Here is a 19,652-nt window from a genome sequence, read left to right on the forward strand (position 1 = left end):
AGCAAACAATATGCTGTACAGTACTAGAGAACAAGACAAGATGTAATGAGAGCATTACACGGTCATCATTTATGAAAATAAAATATATACTGTCAAAATTGAGTATACTAATTTAAACAATTAAACAATGTTTTCTCCAGTTGCTGCAGATATACAACACTGCACGATGGGTCGAGCAATTTCAACTCAATTGAAATTTCACACACAAACACAGTTTTTATTCTTCTAACCTCATGGAGACCTAAAATGTATTTCCATTCAGAATCCTATTTTCCCTTAACCCTTACTCTAATTGTAACCCTAACTCTAAACCTAAGCTTAAAATAACCTTTGTCCTCATTGGTACATGGGTAATGTCCCCACGAGGGAGAATTTTCCTCGTTTTACTATCCCTGTGGGAACTTAATGGAATTTTAGATCCCCACAAGGTTAAAAGAAACAACCCACACAAACACATGCACATCAAAATACAAACCAATTACATTTACAAAAACCCATTGGAAATCAATATGATTTAATCCATTGGAATGTTGCCATTATAGCCTATCATCTTTTAAATGGTCTGCAGGATAGAGTCCCCTTAAACTCATTCTAAATGGGGCTGAGATTATGGAAAGAAAAACAAGAGGGAGGATTAATTTGGCACTCTAGGGAGATAAAGGGATCATCTAAATGTGATTTAATTCAGATCTCCAGTTTACGTCCATGTTCCCTTAAACTAGTTCCAATTTGCTCTAATTTGCACATATAAATGCATCTACAATTAACTTGGAACTATTTCTATCCATTCTCTGTGTTTCGCAGAGGGTGGCTCACACACAAGCAAGCCTTTGCAGCTTTTCAAACTTGATCAATACGAATGCGATGCATTGAGATTCGATGTCAAGTCAACCAAAACGAATGTGCTTGTATGTCCTTGGAAGTGTTTCTTTAGCCTAAGGGACAGCATATGTTGAAGACACATGCATTAGCTGGTGTTCTACTACTAAAGCCTCACTTCACATTGCATGACTTGTATTACAGCAGTGCAGCATTCATCACAAATGTTACATAACATATTGAGCCTCATAAAGAAATAGACCTGTAGATACCTGGGAGGTCTATACTGCCCTACCAAGCAAAAAGGCAGTAACCTCTCATTTGGTCGAAAATGAGTTAATGTCATTTTTGCTACATTAAACACATGCTTAATCATGTGGACAAGTATTCTGCCTCTGTTGGGTTTTGGAGAAAATGGGGGTCATGTTAACAGTAACAGCATAAAGTTACTGTGAAACCAAGGTAAATAAAAGCAATCTTTCTCAGTTCCACGCTATGAGCAGTTACTGCCTTTTTGCTTGGTAAGGCAGTATAGGTATCTTTCCGGTGGCTTTGGTTAGTTGCTTTCAGTGAGATTGTGACTATTGATCCTCTGACAGTAGTCCATGGATGTTTTTGAACACAATGTTCAAGTGGCCATTGTCAATGCCCAAGGCTGGGTTTATGAAACAAAGGACTACGATTGTTATCCCTCTCATCATGAATACATTTTTTGTTGGAGATTAAAAAGAAAACTGGTTACAAGGGGCTGTCATCCCAAGTAAAGTGAATATGGCTTCCAGGAATATGGTTTCCACCATAGATATAAATACAATGCAATAGTGTATCTAACTCTATGGCTTTCACACTGCGTTTGCAGGAAGGCTTGTTAGCTCGAAGCCTCCGGGACCCCAGGGCTCGGCCGGTGTGTTGATCACTAGCACTGAGACTGATTTTATTACAAGCTTTTCGACTTATTGTCTGTCTCTCTGTTTCTTTGTTGGATCAGTAGTGAGCCGGTGTCTTCATTCCAAAGGCTATTTTCAGAAGGTCACCTCCTTACTGTAGCTCTGTTCCTGTTACTCAGTGTAACGGTAGATAGCACATACAAACTCTAGAATGGCAAAATCTTGCATCGGAATCTCACACTTAAACAGGTGGCAACATGGATGTTTGTATGAAATAATGGATAATGTGATACTATGGTTTGGCCTTGGGCAAGGAGTTTGAGATCAGTGCTTCCTGAATGACACAGCTGTGTAGCAGGGAGTTTACGAGGTGTGAAACTATTGTTTAATAAACATGTGTCCTCTGTGATTTAGTAGAGGAGTAGCTTTATACTCAAGGAGCCATCTGGGTAGTCTGAGTAGTAGAACAGAGATGATGTGAGGTAGAAATTACATTTCTATTGTTGTACTAAGAAATGGAGTAAACACATTTTAGGTTAGGCCTGTCATATTGTATACTCTCTCCCTGTCTTTTTTATTCAGATATACTTTATGTTAAAGGTACATTGTGGGATATTGCCCGCATCTCCAACTAATGATGTCATGCAAATAATCCTTTTCATAACTTTCAAATGATTGGGATTAATTGTGGAGGACACTGAAGGAAGACTATAGATGGATTTAAGCTAATATACTATACACTAAAAGTTCCACGAGGTGAATCTCATCGCTGCAACGCCGGCAGCGTGAAATTCTTCTGGCGGTTATGTTCATCTAGAGTGGGCGTACACAGCACGGGAAGGAAAGTTAGTGCAGTGTACATGAATCTGGCAATTGTATTTCATTATCGAGATGGAGAAATTAAAATAGATATGAGCGCTGCAGAAAATATCCTCCCTCAACGAGTGTTAAAGTTGCCTTTCGAGGGGAATGTGGCATAAATGGAGTGTTTTGTTGCAGCATGTTTGCCGTTAAGTAGATCCGAGCACAGGGAACCGGGCAGTAATTAGGGAGGAGGATTAATATATGAAAATGTAGTTGGTTTTGTATCCTTCCCCTGTGAACGGAAACCAACGAAAATAATGGATCGCAAAATACTGTTTGAATATGAATACAAAAATCGAAGGAATCCCTCGCTCCCCAATGCAATTATTTCCCATTCACATGAATTATTCTTAACAGATGACATTAATGGCATTGATTCTAATACTATTAAAGAGTGCCCTGCATAGATCTCAGTGGAGGGAGAAAGAGGTTTACTTTCAAGCCCTGGGAAAGTACGGCTGAACCAAAGCCTTTTTGAGACCTGCTCAAATGTGATTTTTTTGAGGGTTTTCGTTGTGAGATTTGAATGAAAATGATTAATATTTCATGGTAGACTATCTATTGTATATTCATTAATCTACTACTGGAAAGATTTGATTGATACAGAACACCAATATGAAATGCAAAATAGCATGCAATATAATATAGTTGTTTGTCACATTATTCTGTTCAGTTGAATGTGTTAAATGCCTCTATGTAGTTGATATATTTCTGTATGTAGTAGAGACATTCAGTAAGACCTTGTCCTTCCTTGTCCTTTCAGAAACTCCACTCTCGGATCATGGATTTGTCTGCCTCTGATCTCCTCCTGGAGCCGGAGAGGAGCAAAAGCTTCCTGCTATCCAGGAACACTGACTCTCCACCTCATGTACGATTGATGGAAAACAAACCAATGGCATGTTCTTTTCCTCCCAGCCTCACCCATATGTATTGTCCAGGCATCATAACTGACGTATAGCCCAGAGAAATCATCAGGGAGGATTAAAATACCAGATCTAACTATTTTGGGATTTGATCTGCTGTTCTCGGCAAGCCGAGTTGGCAGTATCACATTCTTAAAGGTATAAATCCTTGTCATATTACCAGAGGACCATCGATTGAGGCTCGTCTTCAGTAAAAATGAGTCTGCGGGATAGTGTAGTAGATTAGTCATGTTATACATTATGTATTAAGGTCTTAAAATGAATGCACTCTGGTCTTGTGTCCTTTTACTCCGTAAGGACCCACCCTGATAAACCTTCATATATAGTACAGAAATGTGGCAAAAAATTAAGTGAAACATTGATAGTGTAATAATGTTGAAATCTGATAATGTATTTATGTGTTTGCGACAAGATAATGAGTTTGGGGAAAGAAGCCGCGAAAATGTGATATACAGATTTCCTGGGCCAATTAGTTCGCTTCCTATTATCTCTCTGACTGAACAGTTGATTAGAATTCTGAATTGACATTTGTTTGGACAGAATTGTGGAATAGGACTGATGCAGAAAACATCTGTTGGGGAGATTGCTTCTGAAAGTATGATGGATCATTTGCATCTCACTGGCTAATTATAGAGTTTGAAGCAGTAGCTATCGTAACACTTTACAAGAATACTGAAAACCCCAGAATGTCTCACACAAAAAATATCAGCCACTGGTAGTCTAACTTAAAACAGTCAACAGGTATGCAAAATAGACAGTTATTTTTTTTTTTTGCATTAATGTACAAAGAAAAAAGCGGTGTGTGTTTGGATAGTCTTGTAAAATGCACCAGTGATTCAATATTGCATAGTCATAGATTCCCGGCCATATTCTTACCTTCTGACATTATTACCATCTCATATGATCCTGTGAAGCTCTCTGTGACACTCGCCAACCCGCTCACCCCCGTTCACCCCTGCCACCTGTCCTCCAGCTGTTCCCTTATCTCCCTGGGTAATAAGCTTTCACCGGAGCCCATCAGCTGTCACCCCTAGCTCCTAACCCAAACCATGCTCCTACCCTGGCATCAGCCCTTTGTCTGTGTCCCAGACTAGATTTGAAGCCACTCAAGACACAAACACTGGAGGGTGATGGGGAAAGCCTTTCAGTTAAAATACAATATAACACGCTGTACGGGTCCAAACCCAACTCTATAGCTTCTAGACTGAGAAGCTGAAATATGGCTTGTTAATCAGAGTGTTTTTGTAGCATTTTCCATCATCTCTCATAATTGTCTCTACATTCTCTACCTGAATCCCCTTTATCCAGACTCATGAATGTATGTGGCACTAAATCATGACTAATGGTGTCTTTGGAATCTGTCCTGCAGGATGTCCAACTGAACGGAAAGGCGGGACTTCCTGTGGCCAAGTGTCTGAGCCAGCTGAGTCTGACGGTGCAAGCGCCAGTCTACCCACGCAGCAGCTGTAGCAGCAGTGAGCTGTCCCTGTCTAGCGCCTGCAGTGAATACTCCAGTGGCTCCTATACCTGGAACGACGGACGCTCCTGTGGGAAAATGGTACGATGACCAGACCAACCTCTCCTCACTCTGTGTGTGTCGGTCTCTGTCTCTATTTTTCTTTGTCTCTGTCTCTCTCACTTATGAACTTTATCAATGTGGGGTTTCAATCAGCTTAAAAAAATATTTAAGTAACACATAGCTGAACACTACCGGTCAAAAGTTTTAGATCACCTACTCATACAAGGGTTTTCTTTATTTTTACTATTTTCTACATAGTGAAGACATCAAAACTATGAAATAACACATGGAATCATGTAGTAACCAAAAAAGTGTTAAACAAGAAAGAAAGTAGCCACCCTTTGCCTTTATGACAGCTTTGCACACTCTTGGCATTCTCTCCACCAGCTTCACCTGGAATGCATTTTTAATAGTCTTGAAGGAGTTCCCACATATGCTGAGCACTTATTGGCTGCTTTTCCTTCACTCTGCAGTCCGACTCATCCCAAACCTTGACAGAAAGAAATTCCACAAGTTAACTTTTTAAATAGACACACCTGTTAATTGAAATGCATTCCAGGTGACTACCTCATGAAGCTGGTGCAAAGCTTTCATCGAGGAAAAGGGTGGATGCTTTGAAGAATCTCAAATATGAAATATATTTTACTTAACACTTTTTTGGTTACTACAGGATTCCATATGTGTTATTTCATCGTTTTAGTTTTTTTTTTATCAATGCATTAAATATTTAGCTTGAGCCATAACCCAAAGTACTTAGTATCTCCATTAGACCATTTGAAAGGGAGTAAATCAAATTGCAGACTGAGTAACAGCTTAACAAAGTAATGATATGACTCCACAACCAACTCTGTTGTAGAGAATGAGAGTGGGCCATGGTCACAAATCCTCTGAGAAGTACTAAAGCTGCTTGACCACCCTTATATTCATGCTCGGATTGTTGTTGCACAGCTCAATTACCTGAATTTTCGAATGACGTGTCTGTGTGTCTGTCTCTCAATCTCCCACTGTCCTCTCTGAGTTCTGTAATAACTTCTGTCTTTCTGTATTTCTCCTGCAGTCCTCTCTGACGTGGGATCAGAGGTTGAGCCTGGGTTCCTCGGCACCCGGGAACATCTGCGCCCCCCTGGAGGAGCAGCTCCCCACGAGGAGGAAAGAGAGCCACATCCTAGAAGGTCTGCGGAAGCTCCAGAGGAGAAAACCAAAAGGCTCCTCATCCTCCTGGGTCTCCAAGTCAGGCGACAAGGACTGCATGAACTCTAATGAGGGTATCTACTCTCTGGGGATTAAGAGTGGGAGCAAGGGAATCTCCAAGGCCACTTGTGTGGGAAGGACCACTGTCTCAGGGGTGGGGGGCAAAAGGTTTGTGTACGACTCTGATGATGCGGACGATGAGTCGCTACATTCGGCATACTGCAGACGAGACAGCGTCCCCAGTAAGGATGGAGGCTGGATGTACTTCAGGAAGCTGTCGCACAGCGTCTCGGACAGTGTGTGTAGCTGGGACGGGCTGAAGGACAGTGGCATAGTAGGGGATAGTAACTGCAGCATGGGTACGAAGCACCCGCCCGGCTATAATTCCAAGGAGCGGCCAGAAAAACTCAAAAGCTTCATCAACAGTTTCCTCTCCGGGGGGCGGACCTCGGCTGTTCTAAACCCCTCCCTGTTGCACTTTGACATCAGCCCCACAGAGGCTGAATGCCCCCTCCACCTCTCAGACACCGACCCTGAGGATCTGCACTCTGAGGTCAGTGACCACCGGCCTGTTAGCCGGACAGCTGAGCAACTGCAGAAGGACATCAAGAGGCTCTCAAGAGATGCTGACAAGTTGCTTCCCGTACAGTGGTTGAGGAGGGAACCTGGCCGAACTCAGTCTGCTGATGGAAGGCCCAGGCCCTTCAGCCCAATCAAGGAACACAAGGGGGCTAAAACCCAGTCTGAGGATAGTATCATGGCCATATTCGATGCTGACGGACAGCCCATTGATCTCAGTGCTCAGCAGTCCTCTGTTGGTGCTGGGGCTCGGAAAGAGATTCCTGGGAGGAAGGAGAACGGGGTTGCTGAGTATGCAGCACTGTCGCCTCATGATAGGCCCATTCGTCATAAGGTAGGCAACAACGGCAGCAATAGCAGGGAGGGAAGCCCAGAGAGGCTGCAAACGCACGTCACGCCACTGCGAAAATTGATAAAGCCGCCTTCCAATCGAGGCCACTCTGTCCCTCCCATGAACAATGCTTCCACCAGCCCCAAGGCCATCAGCTCAAAGATCCCCAGTAGCCGGGGGAAAGGATCTCCACTGAAGGTTTCTAAGGGCTCCACCACAGAAACAAGCAACAGTGGACCAACCTCCGGATTCACAGCTCAGGAGTCAAAGTCCCCTTCTTCTCCTCCGGTCAAGATGTCCAGGTTCATCAAAGCTCCAGGCTGCACTACAAGCCCCAAGGCAGTGAACAACAAGCTTCCTGGCAGGAATGACTGGACAAAGGGCTCCTCATCTAGTGTTCCAACCGTCTCCCCACACCTCCCAAGAAGGCATTTGGACCACGTGGACTACAGGGAACAGCCTACCAGAGACAGACACTGTGAAGCCAGCAGCAAAACTGAACTCAGGTCCCCATCTCCTCCCCCGCCCCCTGGCCGCACCACCTCCTTACTTATAAGACCAAACTATGATGGGCCACCTCAAGCACTTAAACCAGGGGCTCAAAAATCCATGCCTACAACTGTGAGGGGGCCACCCCCGTGTTACCACCCCCCGCCTGTACCAAATATGCAACATTCATTACCACCACCCCCATACAAGGGCCAAGATACCATAGACCTGGATGCAGGCTACGGTACCGCAATCGCACCTCAGAAACTGTTGGACAAATCGAGCCAGCAGCACCCTGCTTCAAATAAGACCCCCTCTAAAGGCACTTCGAAATGGGTCCCCACAAAACTCTACCTCCCCTCCTCAGCCTCAGGGCATGTGCCTGATCACCCTGAAAATGCACCTAAAATCTCAAAGAATGTCCCTCCTCCCTCATACAACTCTCAACGTGGCTCTTCGCTTCAAAGCACATTTACAAGTCAGAAAGGTACCAATGACAATAGGCATCCTATGTTGTATAAGACCTCTATTAGTTTTCCTGAAACGCTGCAGGGCCACCCTCAGTGTCCAACAGAACCTCACAGTAGTATGACTCAACCTCCCCAGGCAGTGGCAAATCCACCCGTCTCTGGAACTAGCACTCAACATTTCACTGAAAAAGCATCAAAGACACGCATTCCTATGGGCTTCAAAGCTTTTGTGAAATCGCCCCCCTCACTGCAGAAAGGCTTCACCACAATACCAGGAAAGCAAGAGAAAGAACACATCAACTTGGTCTCCAAAGAGACTGTGACTTCAAATGGTTTCGCATGTGACAGTTTTCAGGCAGTGTATGTTGATTCATTAGCCATGACTTCTATCATGGAGACTAAGGGTGAGGTCCAGTGCATCCTTCAAGAAGAGGAGGCACACACCTCTGAGTTGGCAGAGCAGGGGGTTGGTGACAAGTCTGAATGTGACCGTAGACTGTTCAAGAGGTCCATATCTGTCACGACCAAACCTCACCTAAAGCCTGTCCTGGGGATGAACGGGGCGAAAGCTCGCAGCCAGAGTTTCAGCACCCACTACATGGAAAAACCCAACATCAGCGTGTTGGACGGACATGTGAAGATTCGAACCCAGATCATCACCAACTCTGGAGAGAGGGGGAACTCGTTAACAAGGCAGAGCTCGTTTGTAGAGGGCTTACAGATTAAACCCAGTAGCGGATCTGGGGAAAGTCCGATCCGTTGCCCCAGCAACAGGCTGAGCCACTACGGAGGTATGACAGGCTCTAACAGCCACCAGGGCCTTCCGGAGAGAGCCTCCAAATCGGGCTCCACTGGTGAAGGGCCATGGAGCACTGCAAAGGGGGAGAGCGTCACGCCTCCACATCAGAAAGAAGTGCGTAGCTTGCCCCTCGCCGACCGGATCAGCTTGAAGAACTCCCGAAATCCCAAGAAGGTCGCATCTCATCCTCAGTTTGAGTCGCCGGCCTCTCCTGTCTATAGCCCGGAGGCCACAACAAAGGCTGGGAAAGTGCTCAGCCTCGGCAAACTAGACCTTGTGAAGAGCGTCAAAGTCCAGGCAGGCTGTTCCCAAGGGGCGATCGATAAGGGAGAGCAACCAGTGAGCCCCACAGTCTGCACCATCGAGGAGAAGGTCATGATGGGGATTGAGGAGAATATCCAGAAAGGTCAGGGTCAAGAGAAGGTAATAGCATCGGAGACCAAGCAGAAGACCGGCCCGTCTCTGGCCAACTGGTTCGGCCTGCGTAAAAGCAAGCTGCCAGCCTTGAATGGAAAGAAATCAGACACCACCTCCTCAAAAGAGAAAGATGAGAAAAAAGAGCTGAAGATTGGATCTGTGCTAGGAGGCAAACAGATGAAATCAGACAAAAAGAAGGACAAGAAGAAAAACGACAGCCAGTTCGAAAAGAGTCCAGAGCTGACGCTGTCAGAGAACAAGCTGAGCTCAATCATGGATCATTGCAATATTCATATGGGACAAATAGCCAATCAGATCCAGTGTTCTACAACCTACATTGGGAAAGACCAGTTCATGAAAGAGCTTCTTGGCAGGTTTGTATTACCGTAGTAACTTTCGTAAAAAAAAATATTTCAAGTACATTTGCATAATTAGTCATGGGTAAAAACCTCCCACAAATTACAGTGAATTGATCAGGAAAAAGAACACTCATTAGATAACTTGTCTCCTGTGATGCTGAAGTGATTGCGGATTGTCCTTTTAACATTTCTCTCAGTGTTCATGCTGCTGTAAAATACAAGTCTTGCTACATTATGCATGCATGTAGAGGCAAAAACACGCACAGCTAAACAACAGCAACACCAGCTGCCTCTTTGAGTTATGGTTCTACTTGAGTGAACATAAGCACTTCCTAGCCTGGAATCTAGAGACACGGTCAGCCCTGAGCTTTCTTGGCTGGAAGAGTGCAGAATTACCACTCCTCCCATAAATGTATATAATACCAAAAATCTCAGCTGACAGATTTTATCAAGAGTAGTTACAAACATTTATCACTCAATGAGACTGAAGTCGGGAAGAGCAGTTAAAAAAAGGTTCTTTCAGATCCTACGGTAGGGGGATAGCTATACTCAACAAAAAGATCAACGCAACATGCAACAATTTCAACGATTTTGCTAGTTACAGTTCATATAAGGAAATCAGTAAATTTAAATAAATTAATTAAACCCTAATCAATGGATTTCACATGACTGGGCGGGGCGCAGTCATGGGATTTTTTATTTCAGCTCATCAAACTTGGGACCAACATTTTACATGTTGCGTTTATATTTTTGTTCAGTGTATGTGGCGGCCATATTGAGTGAGAACAATGGAATTTATCAGCCGGGATCTCTTTCCACCTGCACAGTTCCTATGAAATTGGTTAAGCAGACAGACAGAAAATGAATCAAATCTTGTTTCCTATACAGGAGTGTGAGGAAGGGCGACTCCATTGCTGAATCTCTCCCTGGCATCTCCATCCCCAAGAGAAACAGCGATATGAGGGGAGATATGGAGATCTGCTCCGATACAGCTGTGAGTGAGCAAGGGGTCCTGTAATGAAACGTTGCTAGGCTTCTAGGATATTGCATGGGTCTCTCACTCTACTGCGCCCTCTCTCTATTACCTGTCCATCTTTCCTCATAATCTCACCATTTTCTCACTATTTCCTCTAACCTCAGTATCCACTTCCTCCGTGCTCTCATGTTGGTCAGTTGTTTATTGGATTGTACATATACTCCATATCATTTACTGTTGCCATAATATTTTCCATGTCGTATGTCTAGTTTGTGTACACACCTGCAAATTCCGCCAACCTTCACACATACACACACACACAAATATGAGAGCACACTAAAGCAGCTAAGCTACAGGACTGTTTTGTTAGCACAGACTGGAATATGTTCCGGGATTCCTCCAATGGCATTGAGGAGTACACCACATCTGTCATTGGCTTCATCAATAAGTGCATCGATGACGTCGTCCCCACAGTGACCGAACGTACATACCCCCTCCAGAAGCAATGGATTACAGGCAGCATCCGCACTGAGCTAAAGCTGTCGGTTTCAAGGAGCGGGACTCTAACCCGGAAGCTTATAGGAAATCCCGCTATGCCCTCCGACGAACCATCAAACAGGCAAAGCGTCAATACAGGACTAAGGTCGAGTCGTGCTACACCGGCTCTGACCATCGTCGGATGTGGCAGGGCCTGCAAACCATTACAGACTACAAAGGGAAGCACAGCCGAGAGCTGCCCAATGATACGAGCCTACCGGACGAGCTAAACTACTTCTATGCTCGCTTCGAGGCAAATAACACTGAAACACGCATGAGAGCACCAGCTGTACTGGAAGACTGTGTGATCACGCTCTCCACAGCCGATGCGAGTAAGACCTTTAGACGGGTCAACATTCACAAGGCCGCAGGGCCAGACGGATTACCAGGACGTGTACTGCGAGCATGCGCTGACCAACTAGCATGTGTCTTCACTGACATTTTCAACCTCTCCCTGTCCGAGTCTGTAATACCAACATGTTTTAAGCAGACCACCATAGTGCCTGTGCCCAAGAACACTAAGGTAACCTGCCTAAATGACTACCGACCCGTAGCACTCACGTCTGTAGCCATGAAGTGCTTTGAAAGGCTGGTCATGGCTCACATCAACACAATCATCCCAGAAAGCCTAGACCCAGTCCAATTTGCATACCGCCCCAACAGATCCACAGATGATGCAGTCTCTATTGCACTCCACACTGCCCTTTCCCACCTGGACAAAAGAAACACCTACAGGATGTGAGAATGCTATTCATTGACTACAGCTCAGTGTTCATCACCATAGTGCCCTCAAAGCTCATCAATAAGCTAAGGTCACTGGGACTAAACACCTCCCTCTGCAACTGGATCCTGGACTTCCTGACGGGCCGCCCCCAGGTAGTAAGGGTAGGTAACAACACATCCGCCACGCTGATCCTCAACACAGGGGCCCCTCAGGGGTGCGTGCTCAGCCCCCTACTGTACTCCCTGTTCACTCATGACTGCACGGCCAGGCACGACTCCAACACCATCATTAAATTTGCCGATGACACAACAGTGGTAGGCCTGAACACCAACAACAACGAGACAGCCTATAGGGAGGAGGTCAGAGACCTGGCTGTGTGGTGCCAGGACAACAACATCTCCCTCAATGTGTTCAAGACAAAGGAGATGATTGTGGATTACAGGTAAAAGTGGACCGAGCACATTCTCATCGACAGGGCTGCAGTGGAGCAGGTTGAGAGCTTCAAGTTCCTTGGTGTCCACATCACCAACAAACTAACATGAGACTGAAAAGATTTGTCATGGGTCCTCCGATCCTCAAAAGGTTCTACAGCTGCACCATCGAGAGCATCCTGACTGGTTGCATCACTGCCTGGTTTTACAACTGCTCAGCCTCCAACAGCAAGGCACTACAGAGAGTAGTGCGAACGGCCCAGTACATCACTGGGGCCAAGCTTCCTGCCATACAAGACCTCTATACCAGGCGGTGTCAGAGGAAGGCCATAAAAATTGTCAAAGACTCCAGCCACCCTAGTCATAGACTGTTCTCTCTGCTACCACATGGAAGCGGTACCGGATCGCCAAGTCTAGGTCCAAGAGGCTTCTAAACAGCTTCTATTCCGAAGTCATAAGACTCCTGAACATCTAGTCAAATGGCTACCCAGACTATTCACATTGCCTGCCCCCCCCCCCCCCCCCCCCCCCCCCCCTTCTTCACACCACTGCCACTCTCTGTTGTCATCTATGCGTAGTCATTCTACCTACATGTACATGTACATACTACCTCAACTAACTGGTGCCCCCACACATTGACTCTGTACTGGCACCCCCTGTATATATTGTACATCTTTTTTTTTACTGCTGCTCTTTAATTACTTGTTACTTTTATCTCTTATTCTTATCCGTATTTTTGAAACTGCACTGTTGGTTAGGGGCTCGTAAGTAAGCATTTCACTGTAAGGTGTACAGCTGTTGTATTTGGCGCATGTGACTAATAAAATTTGATTTTATTTGGGAGATATGCTACCAATGTTAAACCACATACTAAGCTTTGCATAGAAAAAAATGGTTTCTGAAAGACTTAGAATGCCACGTAATTCTGACCTTGTAGAAGATATTCTTTGTACTTTGTCAGGGACAGAGAGAGAGAGAGAGCAAGGAAGGCAGGGGGAGAATGAAAAAAGAGAGTCCACATGCAATATGCAGGAAATTCAATCCAGCTGATGGGGAATTTTGATAGCAAATAGGAGGCTCTTATCGCAGACACTCAATTCAACAAAGGCCTGTTTAATACTATCCTTGCAGCTTCATCTCTATCTCCCCTCTACAGAAATACAACAAAAGAAAATAAATGTTTATGACCTGAAAATCCCCTTTATACCTTCGGAGAACACTTTTTCAACATCACATTCTGTTATCCCTCCTCCATATTAGATCAATTACCTTGTTGCATCCCCTGACAGAACTACCTACTATGAAAGAGGCTCTGAAAATGTAATAGTAATTTCTGTAAATCCAAGGTGTTTGTTGATTCTGTTTTGAGTCATCGCTTAAAGAATTGATGAATCGCCTTCCACTATTGGTTTGTTTAAGCGCTAAAGGGACAAATGGGTGAGCAGAGTGTGATGGAAATCTTGACAAACAGAATAGATATCAATAACATTCTATCTGAATATGCCAGCTATTGCATCTGTGTTAGCTTAGCTGCGTTTGACATTTTGGATGTCTGGCTTCATAGAAGTATAGAAAGTATAGAAAAGTGTACTTTGCTTGTTTGGGGTTTATGAATCATAGAAGACATGTCCTTGAACTAGCAGTTTGTTCTGTTATTATCTGTACAGATGATATTCACGGAATGTTAAGGCCACAATACAAAAGATTGAATACACACACATGCGGCAAAGCAATTATGAATACAATGCAACGCACATTACAATGATGTAGGGGAGACCAAGGGAAAACGCAACACCAAACCACTTAGAAAGCTGTTGTGCAACGTGCTAATGCTTGGGTAGTGTCTCTAAATGCCTAAATTCATCAATTCTTTTCTGTTTTATTGACAAAAAAAATGGTTTTGAGGCCCTTAAGTTAATATACCTTCCGCTTCTCTTTTTTTTCTTTTTTTGACCTGTGGAACATTCTCCATGTATCTAAACACAGCATTTTTATCACTAAGGTCTTTTGATTGGTATAGTTGATGACAATAAATATTTGTATTTTCTCACAAGATTCCGATTAGTATAGGCCCCTATGTGGGGGGAATAGTTGTAGCACAGTACCTTATATGGTATTTAGACACATTAACATAATATGTTACTTCTTTACATCATGTTTTGCAGTAAAACTAAGATAATACCTAAAAAGTACAATTGACACTTTTGAATGCTGATATAATATATTCATTTTGATACATTTTGAGTTTTTGGTCTATATGACATGCCTAAAAGATCATCCAAATATCAGTTTCAAAACCCTCAATTTACCCTTTAATTTTTAACATTGGAGACAGTGTTACATTTAACCCCGTAGCCTGTTACATTTAACCCCACCTACTGGGTCAATTGTAACATTTCACTCCCTCCACATTATGCCTAAACAAATTTGTCATCGACATGATTTAGAACTTATATTATATATATTATATGTTGTGAGAACTCAAGGTAAATGCATACTGACTTCATCCTTCATTTTTTTCCACCAGACCATCATTGTGACACAGAAGATCAGCTTGCAAGGAGAGAATGAGGACCCCACCCCTGAGACGTCATGTCAAGACCACATGATAGGTAAGGTTTTTACTGTAGCCGTAGGCCTACTCTACTTTGAGCTATCGTCTGAAAACATATAACGTTTTAGTGCAAATAAGCAACATTAAAATACATTTTTCAACATAGACATTTTCAGTAGTCACCAGCAATACATCTCCAACTTTTGCTCTCTGTGTAAAATATTTCTGTAATAGATTTTACAAACAGTCTCTTATTATAGGCAAATGCATGTGGGACTTGCATATGTAACACTTTCTCATACCAGTGAAAAACTGTAAGCTTAGAGCCTATACAATATTTCCTGCATCTTTGCAGGACTGATTCGTCTTGTCACTGGCAGAGTGAGTCTTTATTATCACGCCACTCTCCCACTGCATATTGAGGTCATCAACAAAATGGTTACTGTCTCTGGCGTTCAAAAATCCTTTTAGCGTTGCTAGCGCACATTGTTATTTACGTGGCTAAGACATTGAGGGTTGTCGGGGCAGCTGCTGTTCTGAGAGCTTTGGTAGCATACAATGTGTGATGAGAAAATTATATGCAACAACACCCACTTACTATTTCAATGACAAGGCGATCTTTACATGCTGGGCAGTTTGTCATTCATTGGCAGGTGGAAGGCATTCTTAGGGAACGGGACTTGGACAGGGTAATCAATGTTTATTAGAGCTGTATAATGCTAGGTGCCTTTCACTCTGTTGTAATGCTTTAGGCAGTTATTGTGCCACTCAGTCTATCTTTTAAGAGAAGACTTTTGTCCATTCAGGAATGGGGTCTTCTCTCACTTAGTCTGGCTTTGGCATTACGTGAACAGGAGAGCAGCAAAACAGTCATGTACAACCTGTGCAAAAGGTGTTTGGGATGCCTCGACTTGAACTATAGGGGTCTTTCCTTTATATTTGAAGTTTGTTCTTATTTTCACACAAGATTATGATCTCCGTTTGTCAGGGATTTCTTCGTCGGAGGACGATATAACGAAATCATCGTCGGAAAAAGATGACCAATACGCAGCAGAGTTGATATAGTTCATTTTGAACATTTAATAAACTCAAAATGGATATACAAAATAACAAAAACAAACTCACGATAAACTGACAGTCCTGTTAGGCTTACTTACGCTAAACACGAAACAATCACCCACAAATAACAAACACACCCTAATATATGGGACTCTCAATCAAAGGCAGATAGACAACACCTGCCTTCAACTGAGAGTCCCAACCCTAATTAACCAAACATAGAACTAGACATACTAGACTAAACATAGAATACCAGAAAACCAAACAGTGCCCAAAAACCCCGGAATACTTAAACCAAATGCCCCTTCAACAAAACACACCACCCCGAACCACATAAAACGAATATCCTCTGCCACGTCCTGACCAAACTACAATAACCTTATACTGGCCAGGACGTGACACCGTTGCTTAATTTTGTTTATTTATTTCCATGCACATAATAGGTCTACACAGATCATATGGCTGCTGGTAAGCAGTATTTCGCTCAATATAACTAATTTATGTTGACTATCTAAATCAAGATTTATCTAAAGGATGGGCATTATGGACCTAGACTTAGGTTATTTTGGACATCATTTACATCCAACATGGAAAACATAGGCCTATATACCGTTACTTATAAAAGCTGCTCTCTTTGGCTCAAAGTCATTTTTATATGATCTGTATTGATGGGGTCTACCACACAAATATTGCCAGAAATTGTTTTGACATGGGAAAATATCCAGGATGTATGAACATTTCCCTGATTCAACTAAGCCCCATATCGTGGAACAGAGCCCAAAATAAGATTGTTAATCATTTCTGTATTCTAATTAACTGAATGGCATATTTAATTCTGCCGGCTAAGCACATCTATCCAACCTCCCCTCAGTATGAATTAAAGCTCTCATAAAGATTTAAGCAGAGTCCACTTATAGGTCCTGAAGTCCAGCCTAGCATATCATTTTACCCTGGGCTTTTATGGGTAGAATATGTCACACATTTGCCTGAACTCACTTATTTTCTCTGGACACACAAGAAACTAGAAACAAAATTGCATTTTGTTTTGACATAATGTGATATTGTAGCAGGGATTAAAACTAGAAACTAGAAAAGGATGCAGAAGGACTCGTGAGTCTATGAGGTGTGGCTTTCTCATGGTTCAAATCAAATCACATTTTATTTGTCACCTTATAGTGAAATGCTTACTTACAAGGCCTTAACCAACAATGCAGTTTAAAGAAAAATGAAATATTTAATAAATAAACTATATAAAAAAAAATGAAGAGCAACAATAACGAGGTCATATACGGGTACCAGTACCGAGTCCATGTGCAGGGTTACAGGTTAGTCAAGATAATTGAAGTTATCTGTAGGTAGAGGTACTATGCATAGATAATAGATACTAAATGGCTCATGTTTTGACCTTCGACGTGTTGATTTTAACAGTTTGAGGTCTCGGTCATGTGACGACAGTCATGACCTCTGGTTGTAATTCCCATGCAGTTGTGATGGTGGTTAATGTCTGGGTTTTACATGAGTCCTCATCATAACATGTCATTTGGTCTGCAGAGCTTGCCCTCTATCACCTGGAGGTTTAATGTAGAAGTGGTTGGGATCACAGTAAACACAATTTCAGCCCCTCTCTGATACTTTTTCCTTTGATTTTAGATCGTATTACCCTAGGGGCATTAAAATCATACCCTTCGAGGTCCAGAGTACTGCTGGTTTTCTCTTCTAACTGATAATGAATATGCACCAACCTGGTGTCCCAGGTCTAAACCAGTCCCTGACTGTGGAACTGGCTTCGAGGTCCATATTAGACCTAGTTATAGTGTGAGTGCAAAGGGCATATTGAAAACCCCTGCCAAATCAACTCCTCTGATTATTATGCTTTGTGAGGTACGGATGTCTCCCTCTTTCTCTTTCTCTTTCTCTTTCCTTCCTCACTTTCTCTTTTATTTCCCTTTCTCTATTTATCTCCCTCTTTATCTTCTCTGTCTTTTTCCTTGAATATAGGATCAAGAATGTGAGACATTCTGAACTGGTTTGCACTTGATGCATAATGCAGGAATCTGTAGTAATTGATCAGCTGCTGTTTTAGGGGCTTGCCACAACCGCCCCGTGATGACTTATTGCAGATTAATCTGAGCAACATAACAGGCCATCTGTCCATCGAGGTGGTTTATGACCACCTCAGCTACAACTCATTCTCACACATTACTGCGGAGTAGGAGGTGCAAGAGAGGCAGAAGAAGACACGTATGCCTACAATATGACTCTAACTGTGCACTAATAGCATGATTTAAGTTGACTGTGTTTACTCCCAGTCATCCAGTGGGACGTTTCTGATGCATAATTGAATGAATTCTTGTTTTGATGCACTGTTGGTTTAATTGAATGTCTGGTTGCACATTTAGAGAGGACTGTACATATTGCTTTATTAGGTTAATAATGTATTTTACAACAGCAGTGCATTGCCTCTAATAAAGAGCTTTGGTTTTAATTTTGAGGGTTTGATGCAGCTGTTAGGAGATGTTGTTGTGCGAACCCTATGTTTATGGGTATTTGTACTAAAGCATATCCATGGAAGTTATGAGGGCTACCTCTTACATGCCTTGAACCCTTTCAGGGGAAACAGTTAATTTATGAATTCATTAATTCAATCATCCATTTATTCATTCGATGGAGGGATGTGTTAGGGCATATAGAAGAAGTGGATGTTTATGGTCTGGGCGTTACAAGACCAAGCTCCAGGGTTAAGGGCAGAGCTAGCAGAAATCGACCCAACTCTAAAAAAAATAGGTCCCATGCTTGTCCATGAAAGGCAAGAAAGAAATCAGAATTTACAGATTGTTCTATGGGGAAAAACATCTTCCAAAACAACTGCGTACTCGAAAGGATCAATGTAATGTAATCAATCATTTCCAAGGTTTTTCCATCCTCAACTAGTCTATAATAAATATATAATGCTAGATTGATATTTTCTACTTTTGCAATGCAGCAATATACTGTGTAACCTAGAATGAGAACAGAAGAATGTCAAAGCTGCAGTCATATTAGCCATAAGACCTTTCCCCCTCTTTTGTCTTTAAACTGAATTCATGTTAGAACCAGTTCAACATTCTCTTTCTTTTTTTTACCCAAATTGTTGCAATTAAGTCATGAGCACAGAATGATTAGCCAACATCATTCACAGTTACATGGAATTGGATCATGCCGAACAGCCATCCATCTGTCTCGCTCGGAGAGGCTTTGCAAAACTGTGTATTTTAAGCGCTGTCCATCTGTTGCGACAATGCTCTTAGATCACTGCGCAGTGTGGAACATATCAAGTTCGGCGAATGTGTGTAAATCAACATAATGCTGATATAGGAGGTAGGGAGAAAAATCACAAATAAATTGGCACTCTAAAGTCACGCTGGGTTCCAAATGGGTGAAATTAGATTGGGAACGCAGAGAGAGCTAGGACTTACAAGCGGCCGTTCATTTTAGATCCTTTTCAAGATTAGTCAGGTACCTTTATTAATATTATGAAGAAGTGATACAGATTTGACCATAGAGGGCTGATAACCACTTATAGGAATAAACCTGATGAATTACACACACAACAGATCGTATCACACATATTACTGGACAAAGTAATACGAAAAGTTCAGACCTTTTTCCTGCATTACATTTCTACAGTTTCTCGTAATGATTTGGCTTTGGATTGTACCCAGGTGCTCCGTACGTGAAGTAATGC

General features: G+C 42.8%; 1 protein-coding gene across 6 annotated transcripts in view; it reads left to right on the forward strand.

The window, feature by feature from the left end:
- LOC106575258 (nck-associated protein 5) overlaps positions 1 to 19,652 on the forward strand; it is a 157,883-nt gene that overhangs the window by 119,264 nt on the left and 18,967 nt on the right. For 5 of the 6 annotated variants that reach the window (XM_014151655.3, XM_014151665.3, XM_082963450.1 and 2 more), the window contains 5 exons: positions 3,334 to 3,465; positions 4,863 to 5,051; positions 6,070 to 9,662; positions 10,536 to 10,641; positions 14,843 to 14,927. In XM_014151655.3, coding sequence (XP_014007130.3) covers positions 3,334 to 3,465; positions 4,863 to 5,051; positions 6,070 to 9,662; positions 10,536 to 10,641; positions 14,843 to 14,927 — 4,105 coding nt within the window. The remainder of the gene's footprint in view (positions 1 to 3,333; positions 3,466 to 4,862; positions 5,052 to 6,069; positions 9,663 to 10,535; positions 10,642 to 14,842; positions 14,928 to 19,652) is intronic. The other variant, XM_014151657.3, reaches the window with a different exon arrangement.

This window comes from Salmo salar, chromosome 17 (genome assembly GCF_965601325.2).
Source record: "Salmo salar chromosome 17, fSalSal1, whole genome shotgun sequence".
In the NCBI taxonomy this organism is placed as follows: Eukaryota; Metazoa; Chordata; class Actinopteri; order Salmoniformes; family Salmonidae; genus Salmo; species Salmo salar.